The sequence below is a fragment of the Chiloscyllium plagiosum genome, unplaced genomic scaffold (assembly GCF_037043375.1).
Source record: "Chiloscyllium plagiosum isolate Xiang-an unplaced genomic scaffold, Cpla_swu_hap1 HiC_scaffold_1, whole genome shotgun sequence".
NCBI classification, from domain to species: domain Eukaryota; kingdom Metazoa; phylum Chordata; class Chondrichthyes; order Orectolobiformes; family Hemiscylliidae; genus Chiloscyllium; species Chiloscyllium plagiosum.
The window spans coordinates 113375134-113401206 of record NW_028270139.1 but is presented as its reverse complement, the minus strand read 5'-3'; the positions used below and the strand labels follow the sequence as shown (position 1 = coordinate 113401206).

At 39.6% G+C, this 26073-nt stretch overlaps 1 protein-coding gene across 13 annotated transcripts in view; it reads left to right on the top strand.

Annotated features, from left to right (window-relative positions):
• celf4 (CUGBP, Elav-like family member 4) overlaps window positions 1-26073 on the top strand; it is a 1190565-nt gene that overhangs the window by 1040022 nt on the left and 124470 nt on the right. For all 13 annotated transcript variants that reach the window (XR_015757959.1, XR_015757956.1, XR_015757958.1 and 10 more), the window contains 2 exons: window positions 16651-16798; window positions 25397-25546. Coding sequence is in view for 9 of the 13 variants with exons in the window: in XM_087990087.1 (XP_087846213.1) it covers window positions 16651-16798; window positions 25397-25546 (298 nt within the window). In the remaining 4 variants the exon portion in view is untranslated. The remainder of the gene's footprint in view (window positions 1-16650; window positions 16799-25396; window positions 25547-26073) is intronic.

Sequence of the window (26073 nt, the reverse complement as noted above, 5' to 3'; positions counted from 1 at the left end):
TTGAAGGTTAGAATTACTCAGAAATACAGTGATAATTACAAAGCACTCAGTCATCCCTCAAGCATCCACATAACCTTTCTCTAGACAAGTGATTGACTTGAATACAGAGGGATGGACAATGAATGCTGGTCAGACAGTGACAACCACACCCCCCGATTACATATATAAAAATTTCACAGTAGAAACACAAATGATACAATGAAAGGTGACCAAGGGACTAATATGTGTTTAACATCAGCTGAGAAACACTATTATATAAACTAAAAGCTGATTTTATTCTAAAGTTCTGAAGGAGATCGTTGCAAATATATTGGATGTAGTTGTTATGATTTTCTGAAATTTCATACTTTTCAGATGGTTCCAGTGGATTGGAAGCTAGCAAAAATAACGATGCAATTCTAGAAAAGAGGGGAAGAGAGAAGAAAACAGAACTAATGGCTTAGCTCTATATCAGTCATCAGGAAAATGCTGGACTCTATTAGTAAGGAAGGCTTAACAATACACTGAAAAAAAAGCATTATCAGACCGAATCAATATGGTTTTACAAAGAGGAAATATAGGTTTTGTAAATTTAATGGTTTTTGTTGGAAATGTAACAATTATGGGAAAAAATGAGAGCCAGTAGTTGGGGTATAGTTGGATTTCAAAAGGTGCTTGATAAAGTGTCACAGGTCAAGTTAGGGCTCATGAAGTTGGAGACTTTATATCAGCGCATATCGAAGACTGGTTAACAGATAGGAAGTAGCAAGCAAGGAATCAGCACAAATTGATGTTTCATGTCGGCAAGCTGTAACTAGTGGAGTATCACAAAGGTCAGTCATAGCACCATATGAAACCAGGGCATCCGAAATCTGCATAATATACAAATGAAATGCGTATTAACTAATCCTTGCCAAATCTTCTATTGTTGCCACGTGGATGCAAGGGATATTGCCTAATTGATTGGTATCTGGCTGTGCAGCAGTAATGTCACAGGTCTGGTTTAACAAAGTAGTTTTCCTCTTAATATGTCAAACATTGCTATTAATTAAGATTGAAGCAATTCTGTCTAGGGTTGTCTGAGTCTGTACCGTGTGTGTAACCTCAAATGTGCAGAGGTCTCCTCCTTTGCTTTCTCTTTGTCTTTTAACATTCAACAAACTTAGACCAGCTGTTGCTATTTGAACTGAAAATCTTGCTGAATCGGTGCCAACTCCTTCCATGGCCTTCATGTAACCCTTCATGTGACTATTACAAAATGGAAGATATTCATGCAGAAATTTGCACCTTCTTCACTAATTGCTTCTTAACTAGCCCTTAGCAAACCAACAAATCATTAATATCTGATCTGTGCATTAAAGTGATTTAATCCCAGGAGAAATTGTTGGAAATTTCTATTAATGCTGATATACTCAATTACATTAGCACACTTTGTGCATATGGTTACTCTAACACAGAATAACTTCCATCTTGCCAGAAAGTTCATTTATAAACTGTTCAAGAAGTCCAGAATATTAACACTGGGCTACAGTTATTTTGCATTCAGTATATATTCAAATGTATCAAAAAGGTGGATATGATAAGACTAGAGTGTGGGTGAAGAGTTAATATGCTTTCCACCCTTGTGCATTAGTTGGCTTTTTCATTTTTAGCCAATGCTGCTGACTAGCAGAAATGCTGGAAGAAGAGTCAAATGTGTAAGCCTCCCTCATCAATTAAAAAAAAAGTTAAAATTGTCATAGTCTTGCATAGTTGGACCACAGGGCAACTCTCTCATCATCAGAGAGAGGTGACTGGTGATAGATTAACCTAACGGTCACCACACCACAGGCAAGAGTAGAGGTTGGGAAAGAGAGTTTTCCAGGGTAACCTCAGCCAGTGTGTGAATTGAACCCACACTGTTGACATCACAAATCAATCATCCAGCCAACTCATTAAACCAGACCCTAACCACTTTTCAGTTTCTCCATCAACACGTCCTCCACTGTGCCTCTATATGAAAACTGAATCTCTTGTGGCACTGCCTAAAGCCTCAGTGCAATTCAAAGGAGGTTTAGCCCCAAGACATGCAAGGTGCAGGTCCACTGACACAAGGACAGCTATTGATGATGAACCAAACTCACAGCTTTGGACGAATAGTTCCACTGCCCCAGGATATGTGTGACTCAAAGATTTTGACTCTGTACAAGAATAAGAGTGAGCAGAGCAATTGCAACAGCTATTGAGGTGCCTCTTTGTTGAGGACTGTGATAGAAGTGTTTGCCAAAGTCAACCTACAGACCCTGACTGATCACATCAACCCTGAAATCACAGTGTCATTTCAGAAGTGAATATTTACAACTTCCATGATCTTCTCAACCTAGCAGCTGCAAGAGAAATGCTGTGAACACAGGAAACTGCTGTATGTTGCCTTTACTGAGCTCAGTGACATATTCAACGAGTTAAACAAATGTGTTTATGCTACTGGAGAAAATTAACTGCCCACCAAAACTGCTCAATATGATGTTCTTTTGCCATGATGCATGATGGGTCAGTTCAACTAAAACCCTTTGAGATTCTCAGCTGGGTCGAGCACTGACTCTCTTTACGTCTGAGATATACCTTCAGATCATCTCATGGACCGTGTTTACATATACACTAATTCAGCCTTATTCATATGAGATTCAAGACAAAGGTGACCAAGTCCCTTCAGAGAGATGTGGTACACTGATTGTACTGCACTAATATTCCATACTGTGGAATACCTGCAGAGGCAAAGAGACAGTCTCTCACTCCCTGTAAAGAGCTTGTTTGACTATTAGCATCAGAAATAAAACTGATTTAGCATGTTGCTGTACCACTATCTATCAGAATTGACAATGTGACTGGAGCTAGTGGATAGCTTCACATACCTAGCTTTCATAACCACCAACAATCTGTCACTTAATGCTGAAATGATCATGCATCACATGCATCACATAAGCTGTAGCTGTTTTGTTCATGTCATGCAGAACAGTAATCTGATGAACAGTACCAAACTGTGTTTCCATCATGCCTGTGCCCTCAACATACTCCTTTAAAGTGATGAGACCTGGACAATGTGAGCTAGGCAGAGGAAGAGGATGAACAGTTTGTTGCTTCAGAAGTATTCTCAGTATCCCTTCGCAGGCCAGGGACATTAACTCAGGCAGCCTGGAACCTGTTAATTCCATCAAGATACACTCATCGTTAAAGAGCGCAGAATAGAGTCTCGATCTGTGAGCCAGAAAACCCAGTTACAATTTCCACCTGCTCTAGAGATGTGTGATATCATTCCTGAATAGTTTGATTAGAAAATATCCTCTACACTCATTATTAAGCCAGCAACATCTGTTCTGCCACTCTCATATAGTCAAAGACATTCTATCCGGAGGATTGGCCATTGGATCATGTGCTCCCGAATAAAAAGCACCATGCCAAGGATACCTATGAGCAAGATCGACATTGGCACTGATATTGATAGATATGTGCTGGAAGCTGACTGTTTAGAACAGGTGAACAGAAGCAACAACCTCGGTTGTCTGAGAAGTGACTCCAGAGGAAACAGAGTGAAGAAAATCACGGACTTTCTTGGAACATAGGACCAAGAGTATGCCATTCAGCCCATCAAGGTCGCCTTTCCATTAAATACATTGATAGCTGATTGAACACTTCAATACCTTTTACTTACTCTAGCTAAACACTCCCATATGTTACTGGTAATCAAAAATCTATCAATCTCTGCCTTAAAACTGAAAGGAATGCAAAGACTGAGCCTTCGTGGCCCCCCACGGTAGAGAATTCCAAACATTCATAAGCATCTGAGTAAAAGAAAATTCTCCTTATCTTGGACCTAAATGAAGTCTGCCTTATTTTTAAATTGTAAAGCCTGGTCACAATCAGGTTAAACATCTTATCTGCATCTACCTATCTATCCCTTTATATATCTTATACGTTTCAATAAGACCACCTCTCATTCTTTGAAACTCTAGAGAATACAGGCCTGGTCCTGCCATCCCAGGAACAAGGCTAGTAAACCTTCATTCCACTCCCTGTCTGGTGATAATATTTTTCCTAAGATAAAGAGGACAAAACAGCACATGTTACTGCAGGTGCAGACTAACCAAGCGCCTGTAAGCAAGACTTGTCTCTTCCTGTACTCACATCGTCTTTCAATGACTTTCATTAACCTTCCCAATAGCTTGCTACACCTGGATGTTAGCCTTCAGTGTGTTGTCGACAAGAACACCTAGGCCCTAGGACACCTACATCCTCACTTTATTACCTTTTACCATTTAAGAAATGTTCTCTCCATCTGCTTTTTCTGTAAAAGTGGGTAACCTCACAATTTTTTCACATTATTTTCCAACTGCCACACTCTTGCCCCTTCACTAAACCTGTACAAATGTCCCTGAAACTGTTTTAAATCTTCCTCACAACACACATTCCCATTTAGTTTTGTATCATCTGGAAATTTGGTAACATTACATTTGGTCCCTACCTTCAAATCATTGATATGTATTATCAGCGACTGGGGTCCAATTATTGATCCTTCCGGTACTCCACTAGTTAGTCTGCCAACATGAGAAAGATCATTTATTCTAACAATCTGTTTTCTATCTTTCAGCCAATCACTAATCTAAGCCATCCATTACTTCCTGTTTCATGGGCTTTGATTTTTCTAACGAGCCTCCTGTAGGGGACTTCATCAAATGCCTTCTGGAAATCTAAATATACGACATTCATCAACTTGGCTGGATGGTTGTTTGCAAGTAGTTACCAGCAATTTGGTTTCAATTCCTGCACCAGCTGAAGTTGCCTTGAATGTCTCTCCTTCTCAATTTCACTCATCACCTGAGGCATAGTGACCCTCAGGTTAAAATACGAGCAGTTATCTCTATCTGATAAGAGAGTAGCCCTCTGTTTCAGTGGGATTGTGTTGAGTTTACCTTCACCAGATCGAAGATAGCATGTACTCTAGTTGGCTCCTCAACATACTGCTCCAGAGAACCATCCCTAATACACTCTAGAAAGTCATCCATCCCAGTTTTAGCACTTAGTTAGTTTGCACTTAGATAGTTAATATGCAGATTATAGTTTATATCCACACTAACTGGATTATCTATATTGTGTACTTCTCTCATTCCTGATTGATCCCATGCCCACACTATCACTGCGTTTTGATGGTCTATAAATAATTCCAAGCAATACTTGCTGCCCCTTGCCATTTCTGAGCTCCAAGTTTGCAGATGACATCAAAATTGGCGGAACAGTGGACAGCAAAGAAGGTTACCTCTGATTACAATAGGATCTTGATCACTTGGACCAATAGGCTGAGGAGTGGCAGATGGAGTTTAATTTAGATAAATGTGAGGTGCTGTATTTTGAAAAGCAAATCAGAGCAGGACTTATACACTTAATGATAAGGTCCTCAGGAATGTTGCTGAACAAAGAAACCTTGGAGTGCAGGTTCAAAGTTCCTTAAAAATAGAGTCACAGGTAGATAGGATAGTGAAGAAGGTGTTTGGTATGCTTTCCTTTCTTGGTCAGAGCATTGAGTGTAGGAGTTGGGAGGTCATGTTACAGCTGTACAGGACATTGGTTAGGCCACATTTGGAATATTGTATGCAATTCTGGTCTCCTTCCTATCAGAAGAGTGTTGTGAAACCAGAAAGAGTTCAGAGAAGATTTATGTGGATGTTGCCAGGGTTGGTGGGTTTGAGCTATAGGGAGTGGCTAAATAGGCTGAAGCTGTTTCCCCTGGAGCATCAGAGAATGAGGGGTGACTTTATAGAGGTTTATAAAATCATGAGGGGCATGGACAAGGTAAATAGACAAAGTGGGGGAGTCCAGAACTCGAGGGCTAGGTTTAGGGTGAGAGGAGAAAGATATAAAAAGGATCTAAGGGGCAACGTTTTCACCCAGAGGGTGGTGCGTGTATGAAATGAGCTGCCAGAGGAAGTGATGGAAGCTGGCATAGTTACAGCATTTAAAAGGCATCTGAACGGGTATATGAATAGGAAGAGTTTAGAGGGTTATGGCTCAGGTGCTGGCAATGGTACTAGATTAGATGAGGATATCTAGGTAAAAACAATGACTGCAGATGCTGGAAACCAGATTCTGGATTAGTGGTGCTGGAAGAGCACAGCAGTTCAGGCAGCAGCCGAGGAGCAGTAAAATCGAAGTTTCAGGCAAAAGCCCTTCATCAGGAATAATGGGCTTCCTGATGAAGGGCTTTTGCCCGAAACATCAATTTTACTGCTCCTCGGATGCTGCCTGAACTGCTGTGTTCTTCCAGCACCACTAATCCTAGATGAGGCTATCTGGTCGGCATGGACGAATTGGACCGAAAGGTCTGTTTCCGTGCTGTACATCACTAGGACTCTATGACTTCTCCCAAACAGCATCAAATTGATGAAAGGATCTCAATGACACATGTGTTCCTGGAAGAGAATCTTGGACATATACAGAAGAAATGATTGTCCAAAATGGCATCTTGAATAAATGTTGTAGAGTCAGTATCCCTAAGAAGATCAGGAAAGATTTACTGAAGTACGTCCATGCAAGCCATCAAGGCATTGACTCTAGTTTGAGAAAGACAAGAGAAGTGCTCCTGTAGTCAAACATAAACAATGAGATGAAGGACAACAATACCAAGGTAATCAATTTACAGAGCTGCTCATGACATGTGCCATCCCAGACAGTCTATGGTTGATGCTAGACATTTCACTCAGCAACAACAGATACCATGACAAAAGCACTCCACATATGAACACCACTTCCCTGAGAAGGACGGGACAGATACCAGAGGAACAATCAATGACAACATTCCTTTAGAAAAGCTGCATGATTTGAAAGTTATGTGTGCAGTGCATGTGCATGGGCTGACAAAAGTTGAACACATGAGACTTAAATAATGGATTTGTTAAGAAAAGCAACTTTTTTTTAGGTAAATCATGTAACTTGTCACTGCACATGTAGTGCATGCAAGTTTTTCGCATGCTTTTTCTAAAAAGGGTGATATTTGGAAAAATGTGACTAAACTTTGTGTATTGGCTAGCTTGGCATACTCACATGACCTTTATCTCTGCTTGGAATGCTGTTTCGTGCAATTTGGCTGTAATTAAACCCATCTCTTGTAACAAGGACCTGACTCCCACTATCAACACCTCGTCACTAATGTAAGATTTATAACATGACCACGTCTTATACAAAATTTATTTTACTCTAATTATTTCAAGAATAATTTTCAAGCCGGTTATCAGTGACAAGCCTTATCTGTTTTATCTTCTTAATAGCATTAAATGTTCATCCAGTTTGTTTTATTATTATTAAGAAAAAATACAATTTAAAGAAAATGAACTGAATGATAAGATTCATGGCCTTGAATTTCCCTTGGTTGACCCAGTCTCCTGTTTTAACATCAGTGGAAGATCAATGAAGCAAAACAACAGTAAACAGCAATTTGCACCTTTGCCCTAGGTATTCCACCAAGCCTGGAGAAAATCCTTAAAGAAGTTCAAGGTGTATATTTAATGAATTATGATTTTGTCACAGCAAGTGCTGTTTGCTCGTCACTCCTGTGTTTATCGAGTTGCATTGGCCCAATCCAGCAACATCTCAAATTTAAAGATTCCTCTTCATTTCTGTGACCTCTTCCTGCCTGAAACCCCACTGAGATTGATGCACTCCTCCAATTCTGGTGTCTTGTATATTTTGGTCCAAATATCTCCTTATGTGGTCTGGCGTTAAGTCTTACTTTGATAACTCTTCTGTGAATCTTCTTGGGGTATTTTACTATATTAAAAGGTACTATACAAATGCAAGTGATTGTTAAGTTTTGTATTTGGGATTTCTTCAGAAAAATACACCAGTAATTATTAACTGGCTTTTATTTTTGAGTGCCCAATGTACTTTAACGGCAGTGTAAAATGATTGATGTTAATTTATACAAATGTTATGATGACACCATACATATTGCATTAAATTTTGAGGCAACACATAAATTTATTAGAGTCAAAGACCCTTAAGCACTAATTTTATTTTGTTTGAAAAAACTTTTTAGATTTTTTATTTAAACATTTTTAAAACTTTGCTGCTGGAGTGCTCCTTTAGTAGACATAGTAGAGGGAGACAGTGGGACTAGCATTAGAGTTTCTCTGTGCTAGTACTGCTATTTCATAGCTAACAACTTCGAGGTGCACTGTATCACCCCACATTATCTCATGTTTTTGGTATCATCTACTGATAACAGCAAACTAATTTAAAATGCATCAATATGGCAGAATTCAAAATTGATTGATTAATGATCAGTTGGGAAATAAATGCAAAAAGTAACTCCGCCATTTTTATGGATCATGGATAAATTGATGTTTCCCTTTCTCAAGGTTAACATCTAAGGAACTTTCATGCTCTGACAGTAACATATAAAACATAGTCTCAATAACTGCAACCTTGTGACAAAGCTCGAGATTAGAATCTGTCAGCCATATGCTATAGGATTGCCTTGCCTAACCTGTCTGAGCAGTACACACATACAGGATCATTTGGAACTTGTACATTTAAAGTTATGTAAAGGTTATGAAATGTTTTAATAAAAATTAACTGTAAGTACACAATTGTAGAGCTGCATTGCATAGTTTTCAGGAAATGTTTTGATTTCTATGTCACTCTACGGTATATAAATAATTTGTTACTTCACTGCAACTGATTAAGATCTGCTGATTAGCACCCTGCCATCTCCTACAAGTTTTGTATAACTGCATAATGAATTCTAAATGCCAGCGATGAAATTGTTCTCAACAATTATTTGATGTAAGAATATGATCTGAAGGTTGACTGCAGTTCAAATTCTGATTTGACCGTGCATTTTAATCGGCTCACTAGTTGAATTTGGTGTTTGAGAAGAATAAACTATTAAATTTGACATGAAAATTAAGACAAGATCTCAATGATCAGTTCAACAAACATCAAAAATGTTCATGGATTTCTTGAATTGTGGAATAACTTATTCCCTGGAAGCTTTCAGAGCTATATGTCTTTACTTTCACTTGGATTATGTAATAGTGTTTTAATCTCAGATTTTATATAAATTGGAACACTAACGGAAGATAAAAGTATTCCATTTAAGTATAAAGTCTGGTTCAATAGCAGCGCCTTATCTAATACTAACCCAAATCGGAAAATCTGGAGGCGTGTTGCATTCTGATTCTTTATGTATTGAATTCTATGGAATAAAATAATGTATTGATAAACACAGCGTCAGTCAAGATACCTTGCCATTAGCTTGGACTTGGAAAACCCACCACATAAGTAATTGGTTCATTATCTATCAGCTCTCTACTGGGGAATGTTCTTCCCATTGCATTGCATCCTTATTAGTGGTGACCTCAAGGCTGATGTCATTCTGTGCTTTTATGTAATGTTTACTTTCCGAGAACAGGATATGTACATTGTAGCTGAGATCCATGTTCAAAAATGCTACTTTTTCTTCAAACTAATGGCCAATAATGATTTCTTTTAAAAATAGTCCCGTGGAAAGTGTCAAGCCTTTTGGGGCTGGTATGTAAGAAGTAAGGAGAGGTCTGTGAGGGAAAATTGTTGCTAGTTACTGTGATTAAACTTGATATCAATCTGAGATAAATCTGGTGAACTGCTTCACAACTGTAAGAGGACCGACTTTCTAGCAGTAATAGAAGAACATGAATATATCAGCAGCAGTAGAACATTTTAGTTTGGGTGAGTGCTTTAAGGACATGCAAGGTAAGTACAATTCAAAGACTACAAGGACAATAAAGAAGCATTGTCCTAAATAATTTAAAAAAGAGGGCGCAATGAATACTCAGCAAGTCAGCCAACGTCTATGAAGGGAGAAACTGAGTTTCTGTTTTCAGAATAGTTCTGAAAGTATCCACAAGAGAAGATAAAATAGTGAAGTTATATAACTAAACTTAAACCTGTTTAATATTGTTGAATCCAGCAACTGGTTTGCACATAACAATAAGTGGGGAGATAATCTGTTTTAATTATGTTGTTTGAATGTAAAGTGGCCCCAACGGACCTAACAATGATTTTGAACAATAGGTGCAATAATGGCTGATGCAATTTGGTGCAAGCAAGCATTGTAATAATATACATTTTGAAAACTACTGATAGCAGGAAGACAAGAGGCAAAAGGTCAAGGTGGCAAAATGATAATGTTCTAATCAATGAGGAATGGACTTCTGTGTTGGTCAGTCAGAGTAAAATCTATGAGATTATTCAAGAACCAGTTGGGGACTTTAAGATTTAACCAAACATAATTGTTATGTCTTCTTTTGACTTTGTGAAGTTGAGTCGAATAAACAGCGCTGATTCCAATCTTGGCCAAATTATCCTTTCACACCCATTTCTTGAAATATAGATTTCATTTCTGCTTAATGTTTCATCCAGGGACTTAAGTGTAACTAGAAATGATAGGCAACTGCTTACAGATTTTTAAGTCTTCCAATCTCCTGTTGACATTGTTTTCTAACTTTAATATGCATCATCAAAGGTACTGTTCTTAACTATTTGACTGGTGAATATTTTTGACTTTCATAAAAATGATTTAATTTTCTGAACATCTTATTTGCTAAATCACCTCAACAGTTTGCATACATTAGAACAGTGACGACACTTCAAAAATGCTTCATTGATTTTGAAGCACTTTGAGATGTTGTGAAGACATGAAACACACTATTTAAATCCAATTTACATCAGTGCAATCAGTTCCTTATCTAAACTTTATTTAGATGAGTTACTTATGAGCATTGTAGAAAATTTCTGGGAAGTGGAATGTATTCTGGATCAATAAGATTTTGCATTATTTTGGCAAAGTTTTAGAGTATATTTGGTATTGTTTTATAATATACTGCATTAAATCTGACTATACCAGACCAGTAAAACATTCTTCAGTATCATGTATCATTGTTAATCAATTTCATATCTTATGCTGCACATCTGCGGTTGTAAATGAATAAAAGGATTGACTGTGTGGCATGTTCTAGTGCAGTACTGTATCCTGCAGTTTAACATGCTATTCTAATCAATACAGTATGGTGCAACTTAAAATGTTTTGGTAGATGAATATAAAATCATACAGTGCAACAAGCTGTTCTAGATTAATATGATACCTGACAGCCAGTCAACAGAATATTATCAACTGGAACATATTAATCCAGATCAATACAAATAGCCTACTTCATAGCATTCCATTTCAGATCAATACAAAATTCTGCATTATAGCATTTTCCTTTCCACCACTGAGATACCCTGAAGTATAATACATGCTTCTAAATGAACAGAACGTTCAGATTGTTTATGTGTTGATGTTATAAACATAATACCATAAAGCATAGTCAATGTCTTTATATCAAAGTGGGGTCTTGTTAATCTAAAATATTTTGTAATATTATAGAATAATGCACTGATCCAGGACAAGATGTTAGCAGGTTAATATAAATCCAATATTCATCATTATCTATGTGTGAGAGGAACATATCTGAATTCTCTGTTGATCCACAGTTGTTCTTTGTTTCTGTTTTAAATTTCAGTTTAGATATAGCTTAGAATCAGTGTAGTATTGTGTAGTAAAAATGAGATATTATTGTATATTAAAAATTAGATATTTTATTCTCAAGATCAAAGTGGAACATTCATAGCAGAAAGTAATCAGAAATATTGAAGTTATATTAAAAGAGTGAGAAGAATCAGGAGGAGAGTGAGCCGACAAGACTTAAATCTGATGAGGGCATTAGTAACAACTGGCAACTGCCTGATGCTGAATCAATCTTCTTATAACCTCGGTCTCATATCTGGCCCTAAAATGAGCATTCAGTCACAAACCTGCACCATTACTAAGACTGTATGTTTGCATTCCTGAAACATTCCTCCAACTCTGTCTCTGCTTCAGCCCTACTGCTGGTCCTCCAGTCTCTGTCCTTCTCCACCCTCCAGATGGAAGGTCAGTCCTGAATGGACCGATGTTTAAAAAGCCTGGTCGGCAGCAATTCCACATGGGGCCGAGCTAAGCAGTATCAGGGTCAGTCTCCCATCCCTCATTTGTTCCATTTTGAACTCATTTGTTTTTTTTCAAAAAGCTCTTTAAAAAAATGGCTTTAACACTCTGACCTACCCCAAATTGTTAACCCATTCAGGGATGTTATTACACACGACTGGAGCAGATGGGACTTCAACATGGGCCTCCCAGTCCAGGAGTAGGAATGTTACCACTGTGCCATAAGAGGGCCTTTACCCAGTATTGTATGGCACTGGGGCCAGATTGAGGCCCCTAATTACCAAATGGCAACTGGCCTCAATGAGAGTAAGACAAGTGGGTGACATTCCTACTCCTTGTATTGTGGGGAACAGGTTGCTGGGCACTGGACATATATTATGTGCCCCTTATCCCCTCTTTCCTTGCCAAAATGTGCTCAGCAGGAGCTTAAAAGTGAAGCCCCAAGTCCTTGTTACGTCCAACCTGTCCAGCTTCTCACATTCTATCATCCATAAATTTGAGGAATTAGATTAGATTAGATTAGATTACTTACAGTGACGGAGGATTCTGCTGCCCATGTCCCATTCACTGTCGCGACCCCCCCCCCCCCCCCCCCCCCCTCACCCCACCTATGCTTGTGAAGCTTTGCTTGGTTTACCAGCCTATCATCAAAATTTTCCATGTGCTTTGCCTTTCCCTAACTTGTATTCTCCTCCAACTCCATAAAAGTATGAGATATCTGCTCTGTCAAATTCCAGTTTATTGATCACCACTGGCTTTAATTATATCTTCAGATGATTGTGTCAGTGTCTTCAAATGAGTAAAACCTAAACCAAAAGAGGATAGATCAGGCTATCGGACCAAAGAAAAGATAGATAAGAGTATTTGTTAGAAGCAGAAAGTGAGGACTGCAGATGCCTCATTCCTGATGAAGGGCTTATGCCTGAAACATCGATTCTCCTATTTGTTAGAAGGCACAACATTAAATACAGTGGATGTCCAATGAGATTTTGGTATTCAGGTGCTAACTCCTTAAAGTGCCAAGAACTGGTGCAGAAAATAGTTAAGTAGGCTAATGGAGTTCGAGACTTAATATCTAAAGATCCAGAGTTTATGGACATAGACATTATGCTGCAGTTATACAAAACCCTAGATAGATACCACTTTGAGTACTGTGAGCAGATCTGGGTGCCAAACCTTAGGCAGGATGTCCTGTCTCTCCAGAGGGAGTTCACCACAGGTTACAAGAATGATAAAGGTCTTTCTGCTATAGCACGTGTGTATTGTCAACGCGGATTTGCTGTAATGTGATTGACAAATTGGGGATGTTGTTTCTAAAGCACAAGGTTTTAAAACGTGTGTTGGCTGTAATGTGATTACATCGCCAGCACTTAAAGCGTGGTCTCTAAAGTGTGATTTTTCTATAGATTGGGGTTGCACAAGAACGTAACCATCGTGTTATAGAAAAATGGACTGTACCTGAACTTCAGGGGTTAAGCAATGAGGAGCAATTAGACAAATTAGCCCTTTATTCTGTAAAGTTTGAAAGGTTAAGGGGTGATCTGAACTAAGTCTTCAGGATATTAACAGGAAAAGATAGAGTAGACAAAGATAAACTATTTCCATCAGTTAAATATTGTAGAACCAGGACACATAGTCTAAGAATTAGAGCCAGGCTTTCAGGAGAGATGTTAGAAAGCACTTCTACACACAAACAGGGGGTGAAATTTGGAAGTCTCTTCCTCAAAAGGTAGTTGATGCTAATTAAGTTGTTCAATTTAAATCTGAGCTTGACAATGTTTTATTAAATAAAGGTATCAAGGGACACGGGTCCAAGGCAAGAATATGAAGTGAAGCCACAAATAAACCATGAATGTATTGAACGGCAGAGCAGGCTCAAGGGCTCAATGGCCTACTCCTTTCCTATATTCTTAAACTCTGAAATATCCTCCTGAAACCTACAAATCTCTTCTCCTCACTTTCTTCCTTCAATATATACCTCTCTGACTGAGATTTGGCTACCTGCTGGGATCTTTCCGAACTTGGCACAATATTATATCTTGTTTCATAATACTTCTGTCTGTATCTTGGGAAATAATATTACTTCAAAGGCATTATATAAATGTAAGCTGGTGTTGCAGTTGCTGGGCAGACTGCAGAAGTTTTAAATTGTTTTCTAAACTGCAGGAGGTGAGTAACTTACATGAGATCTGTGAAAAGGAACTTGAAGGTGTTGCAAGGACAAGCTGTGAGCACCAGTCACTTTACTAGCAGCATGGTTGCTGAGCAGCTATCCAAATTTAAGAGAAATAAATCTCAGGAGGCCAACAGAAATGACTGACAATGCTTAAGGAACCCAAGGAGAAAACTACAGGAAATCTTGTCAATCAAACCTCCTGGTTTCCTTTGAGTGTGTGTCAAAGGAAAGTGATAGGGGTAAGGCAGTGCATGATGTATATTTGGATTTCATAAAGGCTTTTGTAGCATTCCCCAGAAGGTTCAATACGTATCTGTAGTGGATTTCAAAAGAAATATCTTACAATCACAATGTAATTGACTGATGACAGTGTTGGTACAATGAATGTTACCATGGGCAGATCATGCCCCAGATGCGTGTAGGACACTCCTCTCCGTAAGATGCCATCCTTCATTTTGTGTTTTCCCATGCAGGCCAGAAATGCTGATCTGTCCACTTCTGCCTGCCTGCCCATGCAGACCTCATTATGGTGTGAGCAGCATATTGTTCACATTAATAAACTTGCTAACAATTGGTCTTTGGTCATTTATTTATCTAGGGTGGTGAATCTGCCAATTACAGCACCCGCCTTACAAATTATGTAGGTAAGGCAAGGTATGGATGGGAAGGTGCAGGGTGAGCCACCCAACCTAAATTACATGAACAACTTAACCATCCACCTGCCCCATCCCCATCCCCACCAACACCACCCCACCATAAGCTGGCCTGACTGGGGCAGGTAAAAACCATCCCTTTGTTAGGAAATGTCATCAGTTTGGTAGCACAGTGTTGACTTTGGGGCTTTCGCTTCTTATCATCTTCATCTCGGGCCAGAAGGCCGCAAACACTTATCTAACTTTGAAGCAGTTACAAAATAATTGAGGTGATGGATTGCCAAATTGCACACAATAAATTACTTTGGATTAACTTAGAAAATATTTCAGAATGCAGCCGTTAAATTACTAATGAAATTCAGTGTAGAAAAATGCCGGGTACTTCACATGGGAAATAAACACTCGAAGGGAATATTATTTAACTGTTTAGAAAATAATATGTATGGAAAACGAGAAAGATCAGGCCCTCCAAATGGACAAGAAATTGAGGCTCGTAGTATTTGGTAGCAGTGAGAAAAGGAAATCAAAAACAGGAATGTATCAGAAAGCCAGTATTGAGCATAAATATTGAGGTAATCCTGTGGCATGGTGGCTCAGTAGTTAGCACTGCTGCCTCACAGTGCCAGGGACCTGGTTCAATTTTCTCCCTCGGATGACTGCCTGTGTAGAACTTGCACATTCTCCCCTTGTCTGTGTGGGTTTCCTCCAGATGCTCTGGTTTCCTCCCGTAATCCAAAAGATGTGCAGGTCAGGTGAACTGGCCATGTTAAATTCCCCATAGTGTAGGGTGCATTACTCAGAGGTAAATATAGGGTGGGGGAATGGGTCTGGGTGGGTTACTCTTCGGAGGGTCAGTGTGGACTTGTGCGCCGAAGGACCTGTATCCAGGAATCTAATCTATATGTTAGCGATGTGACCACACTTGGGATACTATATTTTGTTGACATAATTCAAAAAAAGATATTGAGGTCGTTGGAAGGAAGTAGAAGGGAGGAAGAGCAGAATAATTCAGAATGTGGAGAGATTAGATCATGAGGACCAGTTATGTCAATTTGGTATGCTCTCACTTGAGAAGAGAAAGCTGAGAGCTGGTGTGACTGCCGTTTATCAGGTTCATTAAGTTTTTTTCAGAAAAAAAATTTCAAATACAATGTTTGAGAAGCAAAACATGGGAGAAAACAACGTTGAAACTATAGTTCGTAAAGCTTTCCACACTGGTAGTTTTCTTTGGCTCATTTTTCTCAGTATCATACAGCCAAATTAATAGAGATTGATTGCTATATTAAGCAGTTTCATTATTGTATTATGCAACTATCAGGATAGTGGAGGATAAACAAGATGGATCTCCTGCCTTATCACCTTCTGCCTGTGCTTGCCATTTCCCATTTTTCATCTTCTGCCATCTTCTTTGACTTCCCCACAGTCAGGTTCAACATGTGAACTGACAGAAATCCAAAGAGTCCATTCTCTCATGGCATCCGCAGCTCGCTATATGTACTCCTTTGAGGCCCAAGTATTATTGTGGAAGTGTCTCGTCTTGATCTTCAAATGTGCAAGGCCAAACCACTGACTATTTTACATTCATTAATGGGAGTGGGAGAAATCAGGCCTCATTGTGTCAGAATAATGCCAATAAACAGTGAGGGCTTAAGGGCTTAAGGTCAATAAAACTATTACAGTAATAGTCTTTAGGAATTAACAAACCTCAATAGCATGGTTGATATGCATTTGTGTTTTTCTTCTTACAGGACTGTTTAATAAAATTGAAAAAAAGAAAAATTAGAATAAACTTTGTTTCTCTTTGATAGTTGATGCAGCAGCAAGCGACAATAATGGCATCAGTTGCCCAGGGAGGTTACCTGAACCCTATGGCAGCATTCGCAGCAGCACAAATGCAACAGATGGCAGCCTTGAATATGAATGGACTGGCAGCTACACCTATGACACCAACATCAGGTATGTGTGGCAGAGCATATTGTTCAAACTTCATTACAGTAGTCACAAGTGGACAATTGTTTCCTTTTTTCCTGAAAGCTTTTACTTAGACGGTATGCAGTTTCAAAGAAGGCAGTCATCAGTTAAAGGAGTACTGAACCTAGTTACTATTTTTCAAATAGGTGAAAGTGAGGACTGCAGATGCTGGAGATTAGAGGCAAGAGTGTGGTGCTGGAAAAGCACATCTGGTCAGGCAGCATCCGAGGAGCAGGAAAATCGATGTTTCGGGCGAAAGACCTTCATCAGAAGTCAGGAATTCCTGATGAAGGGCTTTTGCCCGAAACGTCGATTTTCCTGCTCCTTGGACGCTTCCTGACTGGCTGTGCTTTTCCAGCACCACAGTCTTGGCACTATTTTTCAAATGTCTGCCTCGATAGTATCAACAGGTAATGGCAGTCCTTGCATCTAAGTCTAATCTTGACAGCATCGTCCAAACCTGATCTCACTTGATATGTAATGGCATGCATTTCCCAGCAACATTTTACTAACTATTGGGCATAAACAGGACCACAGTCTGTTGTATTGCCTCACTAACCTTTGGTGTACTAAAGTCCACCGATAAACCTGCTGACATCAACAAATCCAGCATAGTCCAGGAATCTAATAAAAAGTACATTTTGTGGTGATTTTTAAAATTGGAGTTACAACAAAGCTAGAAATTCTGAAAGCACCAAACCAAACCCTTTCCAAGATATTTTCTGATCAACCTGCTCAGAGATGTTATTATACACTTCTGGAGCAGGTGGGTCTTAAGCCTTAGCCTCCTGGCTCAAAGTTAGGGACATTACCACTGCACCACAAAAGGCCCTAAGCCCTTTCCAAAAACGCATTTAAGAAATTCAGTTCAGCTATTCAGATGGTTAAAATCTCATGCATGCCATCAGGACATTTATTGAGAAGAACTACAGGACGTGGAACTGGATGAATCACTCCAGCATGCATTTCTTGGATTCCACATATAAGTGCAAATCATTCCATAAAACTAATTTCCCATGGATACAAGGTTAGATCTAGTCCTTAGGCAGTAGAGTTAAAAAGAGTGTTATTGCAACCAGTTTTACAATTCTTGTAAAGTCAATGGAAATAAGTGGTTATCATATAAAATCAAACTTTTTATATTGAGCTTTAATGCTTTCAGTAGAAAATAGTTTGTTTAGTTGGGAGATACGTTGGACGTGATGGTATTTTTCTGTTCATGCATAAGTGCTGAGAATGGCACTTCAGCGGAGTCTAGAGTCATAGAGTCATACAGCACGGAGCAGACCCTTCGGTCTTTCTTTTCCATACTGACCATACGTCCCAATCTCACCTAGTTCCATTTGGTAGCATTTGGCCCATACCCCTCTAAACTCTTCCTATTCATGTACCCATCCAGATGCCTTTTAAATGCTGTCATTGTACCAGCTTCCACCACCTCCTTTGGAAGTTCACTCCATACACACATTACCCTCTGCGTAATAAGTTGCCTCTGGGGGACCTTTTAAATTTTTCCCCTCTCACCTTAAACCTACATCCTCTAGTATTGGACTGCCCTACCCTGGGAAAAAGACCTTGGCTTTTCACCCTATCCATGCCCCTCATGATTTTATAAACCTCCATAAGGTCACCCCTCAGTCTCCAATGTTCCAAAAGAGAAATCCCCAGGCTATTCAGCCTCTCCCTATAGCTGAAACCCTCCAGTCCTGGCAAACTTCCTTGGAAACTGATGCAGAAACCCCAAAGGTCCAGTTTTTCCTTCATCAATACTGCAAGTTCACATTGGACCATTGCTATCCAAGTTCTCCTTCTCACTCCCACAGATTAATCCATTCACGTATACCCTTGCCCATTTCCCATTTTCCCCATCTTGATGATGACAGATTTTAATGTAAAGGCACCCTCACTTAATTTTGTACTTTTGTATTTATTGCAGCAATTTTTATCTCACAACATACAGAACCATAAAAGCAATTTCAAACAGATTTCTTCGTAAACTTGTCTATGGATTATTTCCAATTTTTGTTTTTAGAAACCCATGGGAAAATGCACTACAAACACAAATTGTACAAAAAGACAGAAATCAATAATCTGACCTTATTTTACAAAATTATTGCACAACAAAAACTAGCTCCTCTAATGACAGTGCATTGTTGGATATTCTACTGTGTCATGTCATTCAAGAAAGTCCAAGTTTCAGAACTCTGCTGGTACTAAGGTTGCTGATCACAGTTGAAGCAGCACTTGATGTGCTGCATTTGACCTGGGTACCCTTGATCGAGGAAGGGGTCAGAGCAGGTAGCACTCAATTCAGCGAACACAATTTTTTTAAGTGCAGACAGCATTTGAGAACAGGATCAAGCTTCCCTTTGATACAGTCCAAAGTTAAATAGCCTGCCAAATTGCTCATGTATGGTTATTTGAATAAGAGTTTCCATTTTCCATACTATCGTACTACAGCTCTAATGGGGGTTTGTTCAGTCATTTGGCTAGATGGCTGTTTTTGCATTGAAAACTGACACCAACAATGTTGTTCAATTCCCACACCAGCACAGGTTACCGTAAGGAGCCTTCTTCTCAAACTCTCCCTTGCCTGAGACATAGTCATGCTCAGGTTAAACCACCGCCAATCATTTCTCTAAAATGAAACAGCAGTCCTATCATTTGGTAGGACGATGGTTATTTTATCACAAGAGCCAAGCAATAGAACACTGGGGACTAAAAGCAGAACATGACTGCAATGAATTCTTTAGCATATTCAAGGAAAGTAGTGACTGTTTGAGAGAAAGATTGGAATCTGTAGAATCTGAGCTTTTGTTATTTGCAGTGCATTCAACCCATGCCAATTTTTTCTTTAAGCATCTGCTAATTGAGCACACTGTCAGTCAGGGGGAAAGCAGCTCATTTCAGACTCACAATCATTCTTGGCTTCACACAGGATGTTATTAAAGTCCTTTTGAGTATAGACAAGTTGGCATCAACTATGATTGCGTTAAGCACAGAGCACACTTTGTAATAATTAAGACACACATGCTAGAAAAGTGGAGACAGAATGGAAGCAAAAATAAGTACTCGTTTGAAAGCATTTAAATAATGTAAGTGACAACTTGGAAGCCTTCTTATTCATTAGCAAGCTCCTCTTCAAGTACAACAATTATCTTTGTAGGTCAAATTTTAAAAATTATTTACGTTTAAGCCACCAAGTTTCACTCCAAATTATTCTGCAAGATACTCTCCCTCTTTCCATTTCTTACTCTCAGCACTCAGCAACTCTTTGTTTCCAGCAAATTTAGTCTCTGTTTTGGTTACCTTTGCATTTCTCCCATGCTGTAGAAATTCAACGATTCTACGAATTATTTTTCCTCCTTTATTCACTGAGCCTCCTTTAAAATTAACTCAGTTGCTGATATTCATAGTAACACGCTTGGCCTTGCAATTTCCCATGGGATGTCTATTTCCATTGCTTAGAATTTGAAATGTGGTGGCTGCAGTGCTTTGGGAAGTCCTTAGGCAGTGCAAAATTGCTACACAAATGTAAGTTATTTGTTTTACAAACTAGATCACCCACAAGACAATGTCTGACAGCTGCCTTGGATCTACCACCATCCATAAATTGGAGGTGCCGGTGTTGGACTGGTGTGTACAAAATTAAAAATCACATAACATCAGGGTATAGTCCAACAGGTTTATTTTGAAGCACTAGCTTTCTGAGCACTGCCCCTTCTTATATTCCACAATCACCTGATGAAGGAGCAGCGCTCCGTAAGCTCAAGCTTCCACATAAACCAGTTGGATATAACCTGGTGTTGTATGATTTTTAACTTTGAACACTATCCATAAACCCTTCCTTCTTCAAATTCACTTTCTTCTATACCTATCCCTCGCAAAACATTCAAAAAACTTATCTCCCACTGATGCATGTTTGGGTTCCTCTTCCTAATTACCCAGTTTGTGATTTTTGCCAAGATTTGTAGCTCAGGTTGTGGTTCAGGTTGTAAGTTTGCTCGCTGAGCTGGAAGATTTGTTCTCAGACATTTCATCACCATGCGAGATAACATCATCAGTGAGTCTCTGATGACGTGCTGGTGTTCTGTCCCGCTTTCTATTTATCTGTTTTGGTCTGTTGTAGTGGATGATATCACTTCCGGTTCTTTTTGATTAGATTAGTTTTGATTCCCTACAGTATGGAAACAGGCCATTTGGCCCAAGAGGTCCACACTGACCCTCCGAAGAATAACCCATCCAGACCCATTCCCCTATCCTTTATTTAACCCTGACTAATGCACCTTATACTATGGGCAATTTAGCATGATCAATTCACGCTGCACATCTTTGGATTGTGGGAGCAAACCGGAGCATCCAGAGGAAACCCATGCAGACACGGGGAGAACATGCAAACTCCACACAGACAGTCGCCCAAGGTGCGAATCAAACCCTGGTCCCTGGTGCTGTGAGGCACCAGTGCAAACCACTGAGCCACCACAACACCCTAAAGAAGTTGGTAAATGGGATCCAAATCAATGTGTTTGTTGATGGAGTTCTGGTTTGAATGCCTGGGCTCTAGGAATTCCCATGCGTATCTTTGTTTAGCCTGTCCCAGGATGGATGTATTGTCCCAGGCGAAGTGGTGCCTCTCATTGTCTGTGTGTATGGATACTAGTGATAGTTGGTCATGTCTTTTTTTGGCGAGTTGGTGCTTGTGTACCCTGGTTACTAGTTTCTTGCCAGTGTGTCCAACGTAATATTATTGCACTCTGTGCATTCATTCTGCTGGTTTTTGGTATAGGGTCCTTTAGATTCATCAAGAGCTATTTCAGTGTGTTGATAAATTTGTGGACTACCATGATGCCTAGGGCCCAGAGTCGTCTGGTTGTCATCTCCGAGATGTCTTTGATGTATGCTTCGAGTCTTTGAGCATGTTATTCAGGTTTGTTGTGGAAGAATTGGCGGATTGTGCTTATTGGGTACCTTACCAGTCCAAACAAAATCACTTTGCTCCTCAGGAATCCCACTTGCATGTCTTCCTTTTCCTTACAGACAAACTTTCCTCTCCAAAGCATGAATGATGATGGCTTCCAGCATTTTCCATAATCGCAAAATAAATACAGTTGCTCATTGGCAGTAATATCATGCAGGGAGGTGAATCTAAGCGATTCCCAATGCCATGCCAATGGATTTTCCTCAATCAATTTAAATACCAATGGCGCCAGCCTTTCAACGGGATCTCTGCCAGGAATCCCTTCAACTCTTTGCAGCAAAGTTATAGGATGTCACAGCTGAGGCCTGGATGCCTAACAGACTCTGGTAGTAACTGACTTCAGTTATTTACTTCTAGGCAGTGACAGAAAACAGCGAAGCTTGATAATGTTGCACAGTAGCTGATCACTCTGTGTCTCCTTAACAGTGTAGATGCCAAAGTTTGTTATCCCTAGTAACCAATATAATTAAGGCATGAATGAAGGAAAACGTGTCAGAGGATATAATTTCTTTATTTGCATTACATTTACATTCCCAAATATGGGCAGCACCTGCCAGCACTTCTAGAGAAAAAAATGTAAAAGTGGAGCCAGCCGGTTGGGTTGTCCCTTTACCCATCCAATATGGGAAACAGTGAGGATAACCCCACCTGGTATTTCTAAAGGGTGGCAATAAGTGAACAGCATTAAGATGTTAATGGATGATGTCATCGAGGTTTAGAGATGTACAGCACGGAATCAGACTCTTCGGTCCAACTCGTCAATGCCGACCAGATATCCTCAATAAATCTAGTCCCATTTGCCAGCATTTGGCTCATATCTCCCAAACTCTTCCTATTCAGACACCCATCCAAATGCCTTTTAGACATTGTGATTGTATCAGCCTCCACCACTTCCGCTAGCAGCTCATTCCATATAGCACCACCCTCTGCGTGGAAAAAGTTGCCTCTTAGGTGCTTTTCTATCTTTTCCCCCCCTCACCTTAAATCTATGGCGTCTACTTTTAGACTGTCCTACCAGGGGAAAAGACCTTGTCTATTTATCCTATCCATGCTCCTAATGATTTTATAAACCTCTATAAGATCACTCTTCAGCCTCTGGCCTCCAGGGAAAATAACCCCAGTCTATTCAGCCTCTCCCTATAGCTCAAAACCTCCAACCCTGCCAACATCCTTGTAAATCTTTTCTGAACTAGAAGAAAGTGAACCCTTTCAAGTTTCACAACATCCTTCCTAAGGCAAGGAGACCGAATCGAATGCAGTATTCCAGTAGTGGCCTCACCAATGTCCTGTACAGCCACAACATGACCTCCCAACTCCTATGCTCAGTGCACTGACCAAGGCAAGCATATCAAACACCTTCACTATCCTATCTCCTCTACATTGGGGAAACAAAGCATAGACTGGGTGACCGCTTCGCAGAACACCTAAATTCTGCCCGCAAAAGAAACTTTGAGCTTCGTTGCCTACCACTTTAACACACCACCCTGTTCCCTGGCCAACATCTCTGTCTCAAGTTTGCTGCAGTGTTCCAGCGAAGCTCAATGCTGGAAGAACAACACCTCATTTCCTGCTTGGGGACCCTGCAGTGCTCCAGCCTCAATATTGAGTTCAATAATTTTAGGACCTGAACTCCCCCATGTCCTAGCCCTCTACCACACACATACCAGACCTTGTTATCACATAGTCTGCCATTGCACACTACCTATTGTTGGCCACTAACAGTCTCTATTAACAGCTATTCACCCTCCCAGCCAGATTGTCAGAGACTCCTCTGTCAATCCAACTGTTCTCTCTCTTTAGGCTCTGGCCCCAGCTATTGTTTACTCCTTACCCCATCCCATCCCCTATCTCCTTCATCTAAACCAACATTTTCCTAGCTACCATCAGTTCTGAGGAAGGGTCACTGGATCCAAAACATTAATTTTGACTTCTCTCCACAGATGCTGCCAGACCTGCTGAGCCTTTCCATCAACTTCTGTTTTTGTTTACAAAATCACTTTGCTCCTCAGGAATCCCACTTGCATGTCTTCCTTTTCCTTACGGACAAACTTTCCTCTCCAAAGCATGACTGATGATGGCTTCCAGCATTTTCCATAATCGCAAAATAAATACAGTTGCTCATTGGCAGTAATATCATGCAGTTCTTTCAGTTTTTATTCACTATCCTATCTACCTGTGACTCGACTTTCAAAGAACTATGAACCTGCACTCCAAGGTCTCTTTGTTCAGCAACACTCCCATTAAGTGTATAAGTCCTGCTAAGATTTGCTTTCCCAAAATGTAACACCTCGCATTCATCCAAATTAAACTCCATCTGCCACTCATGGGCCCATCTGATCAAGATCCTGTTGTACTCTGAGGTAACCTTCTTCACTGTCCAATACACTTCCAATTTTGGTGTGATATACAAACTTACTAACTATACCTCCTATGTTCACATCCAAATCATTTATATAAATGACGAAAAGCAGTGGACCCAGCACAGATCCTTGTTTTGGAAATGGAATAATAGAAATTAAAATTTAGAAAGATGGTTTAATAGACTGTCAATTTCCATTCACACATTTTATACAGCCATACAAAGTGAGGATCTACCCCATGGTATTTGTTCCTTCATATCTTGCTTTACCTGACTCTTAAAATGAAATAGAAATACACAGCATAGTATAAGAGTGAGTAAACTTCATTATAGCCCAAGATGTTACTCAGATAGCAGAATCTAAACTCGGTCTCCTTTCCCAATAGAAGGGTGTAAGCAATTACCAGAGTCTTTTTATTGTGAATCTAGTTTTGAATGAGTTTAACCTAAGTTTGTACAAAACAATCCTATGGAAGATGATGCATCTTTGCAGCATATTTATACCATTCATGACCTAATTTGAGAGCATCCATGGAAAGAATAGAGAACAGGTACCATTCCACAATGCTCAATAGCAACTAAATACAAATTCATATTGTTGATATGTCACTGAACTGTGAAGCTACATATTTAAGGTTATGACAATGATGCAGAGAGCTGTTAGGAAAAGGAATAATAGCAAGTTTAGAGGAGTAAATACTATAAGCTTCTTGTGCATTAACCTTAACTTTTGACGTATGTGCTATTGATCGTCATGCATTTTTTATGAAGGAGCTGCTTAACCAACCTTAGAGTCATTCAAGCATTGACTGGACTGGAAAAGAATCTTTTAGGTGGTTTGCCAAACAAACTCCCTAATTACTTGTCCTGGAGATTGTTTACAAGGACAAACAAACCAGCTCAACCAGTTGGGGTAGAGGATTATTTGTATTTCTGGTTAAATCGAACATTGCATATGTCTCAGAGACACCGACATTAGCATGTGCAATATTTTTATAACTGCTTATAATAAGACAAATCTCCGCAGTGTAGGTCTAATATTTCATATCATTAATGCGAGAAAATGATTGTCCACACAATGTTTAAAAACACTTCATTGCATCCTTATTCACATCAAGTCGCTGGTTCCCTGTAAGCAAGAGATTCTAATTGTAGAAATTGTCTCATCAGCTATGACAGAAGTTAAATGTATCTGTTTGATTCAGTTGGAGCTGGAGATGCCTGATTTGCTGCGTATGTGTTTCAGGTGGGAGCACACCTCCTGGTATCACTGCACCAGCTGTGCCTAGTATTCCTTCTCCAATTGGAGTAAATGGATTCACCGGCCTCCCACCACAGGCTAATGGACAGCCAACAGCAGAAGCCGTCTTTGCTAATGGAATCCACCCCTACCCAGGTACACATTCACAATCTTCATTTACATTGCAATCAGAATGGATGATACAGATAAAAATATTAATTCTCACCATCTGTGCTTTGAAAGGCAGGGTCAGCTTTGTACGTATGTGGTTGGGAAGGGAGAATTTTGCTGTTAATTCTTAGCTGGCATTAACCTTCCTACTTTTGATTTTTGTTCTTAGCCATTCCTTTACCATCAGTGAGAGTTCCTGTGATATTTAAGGCCAACTTCCATCTCTACTGGGGTTTTTTTTAATCACAGTATGATGAATATAAATGAATCTAGTTCATAAAAATAAGTTATGGAAGCAGAATAGGTAATATTGTAATTTTATACCTGTTACAGATCAAAGGTAGAACCATATTAACCATTTTATAGCATATTAGACTTGGATCGTAAGTTCATTAGATGGAGCAGAAGTGGGCTATTCAGCCCATCAAGTCTACTGCACCATTCAATAAGACCATGATTGATCTGATAATGCTCAACTCCACTTACCTTACCCCCTTACCCCCATAACCCTT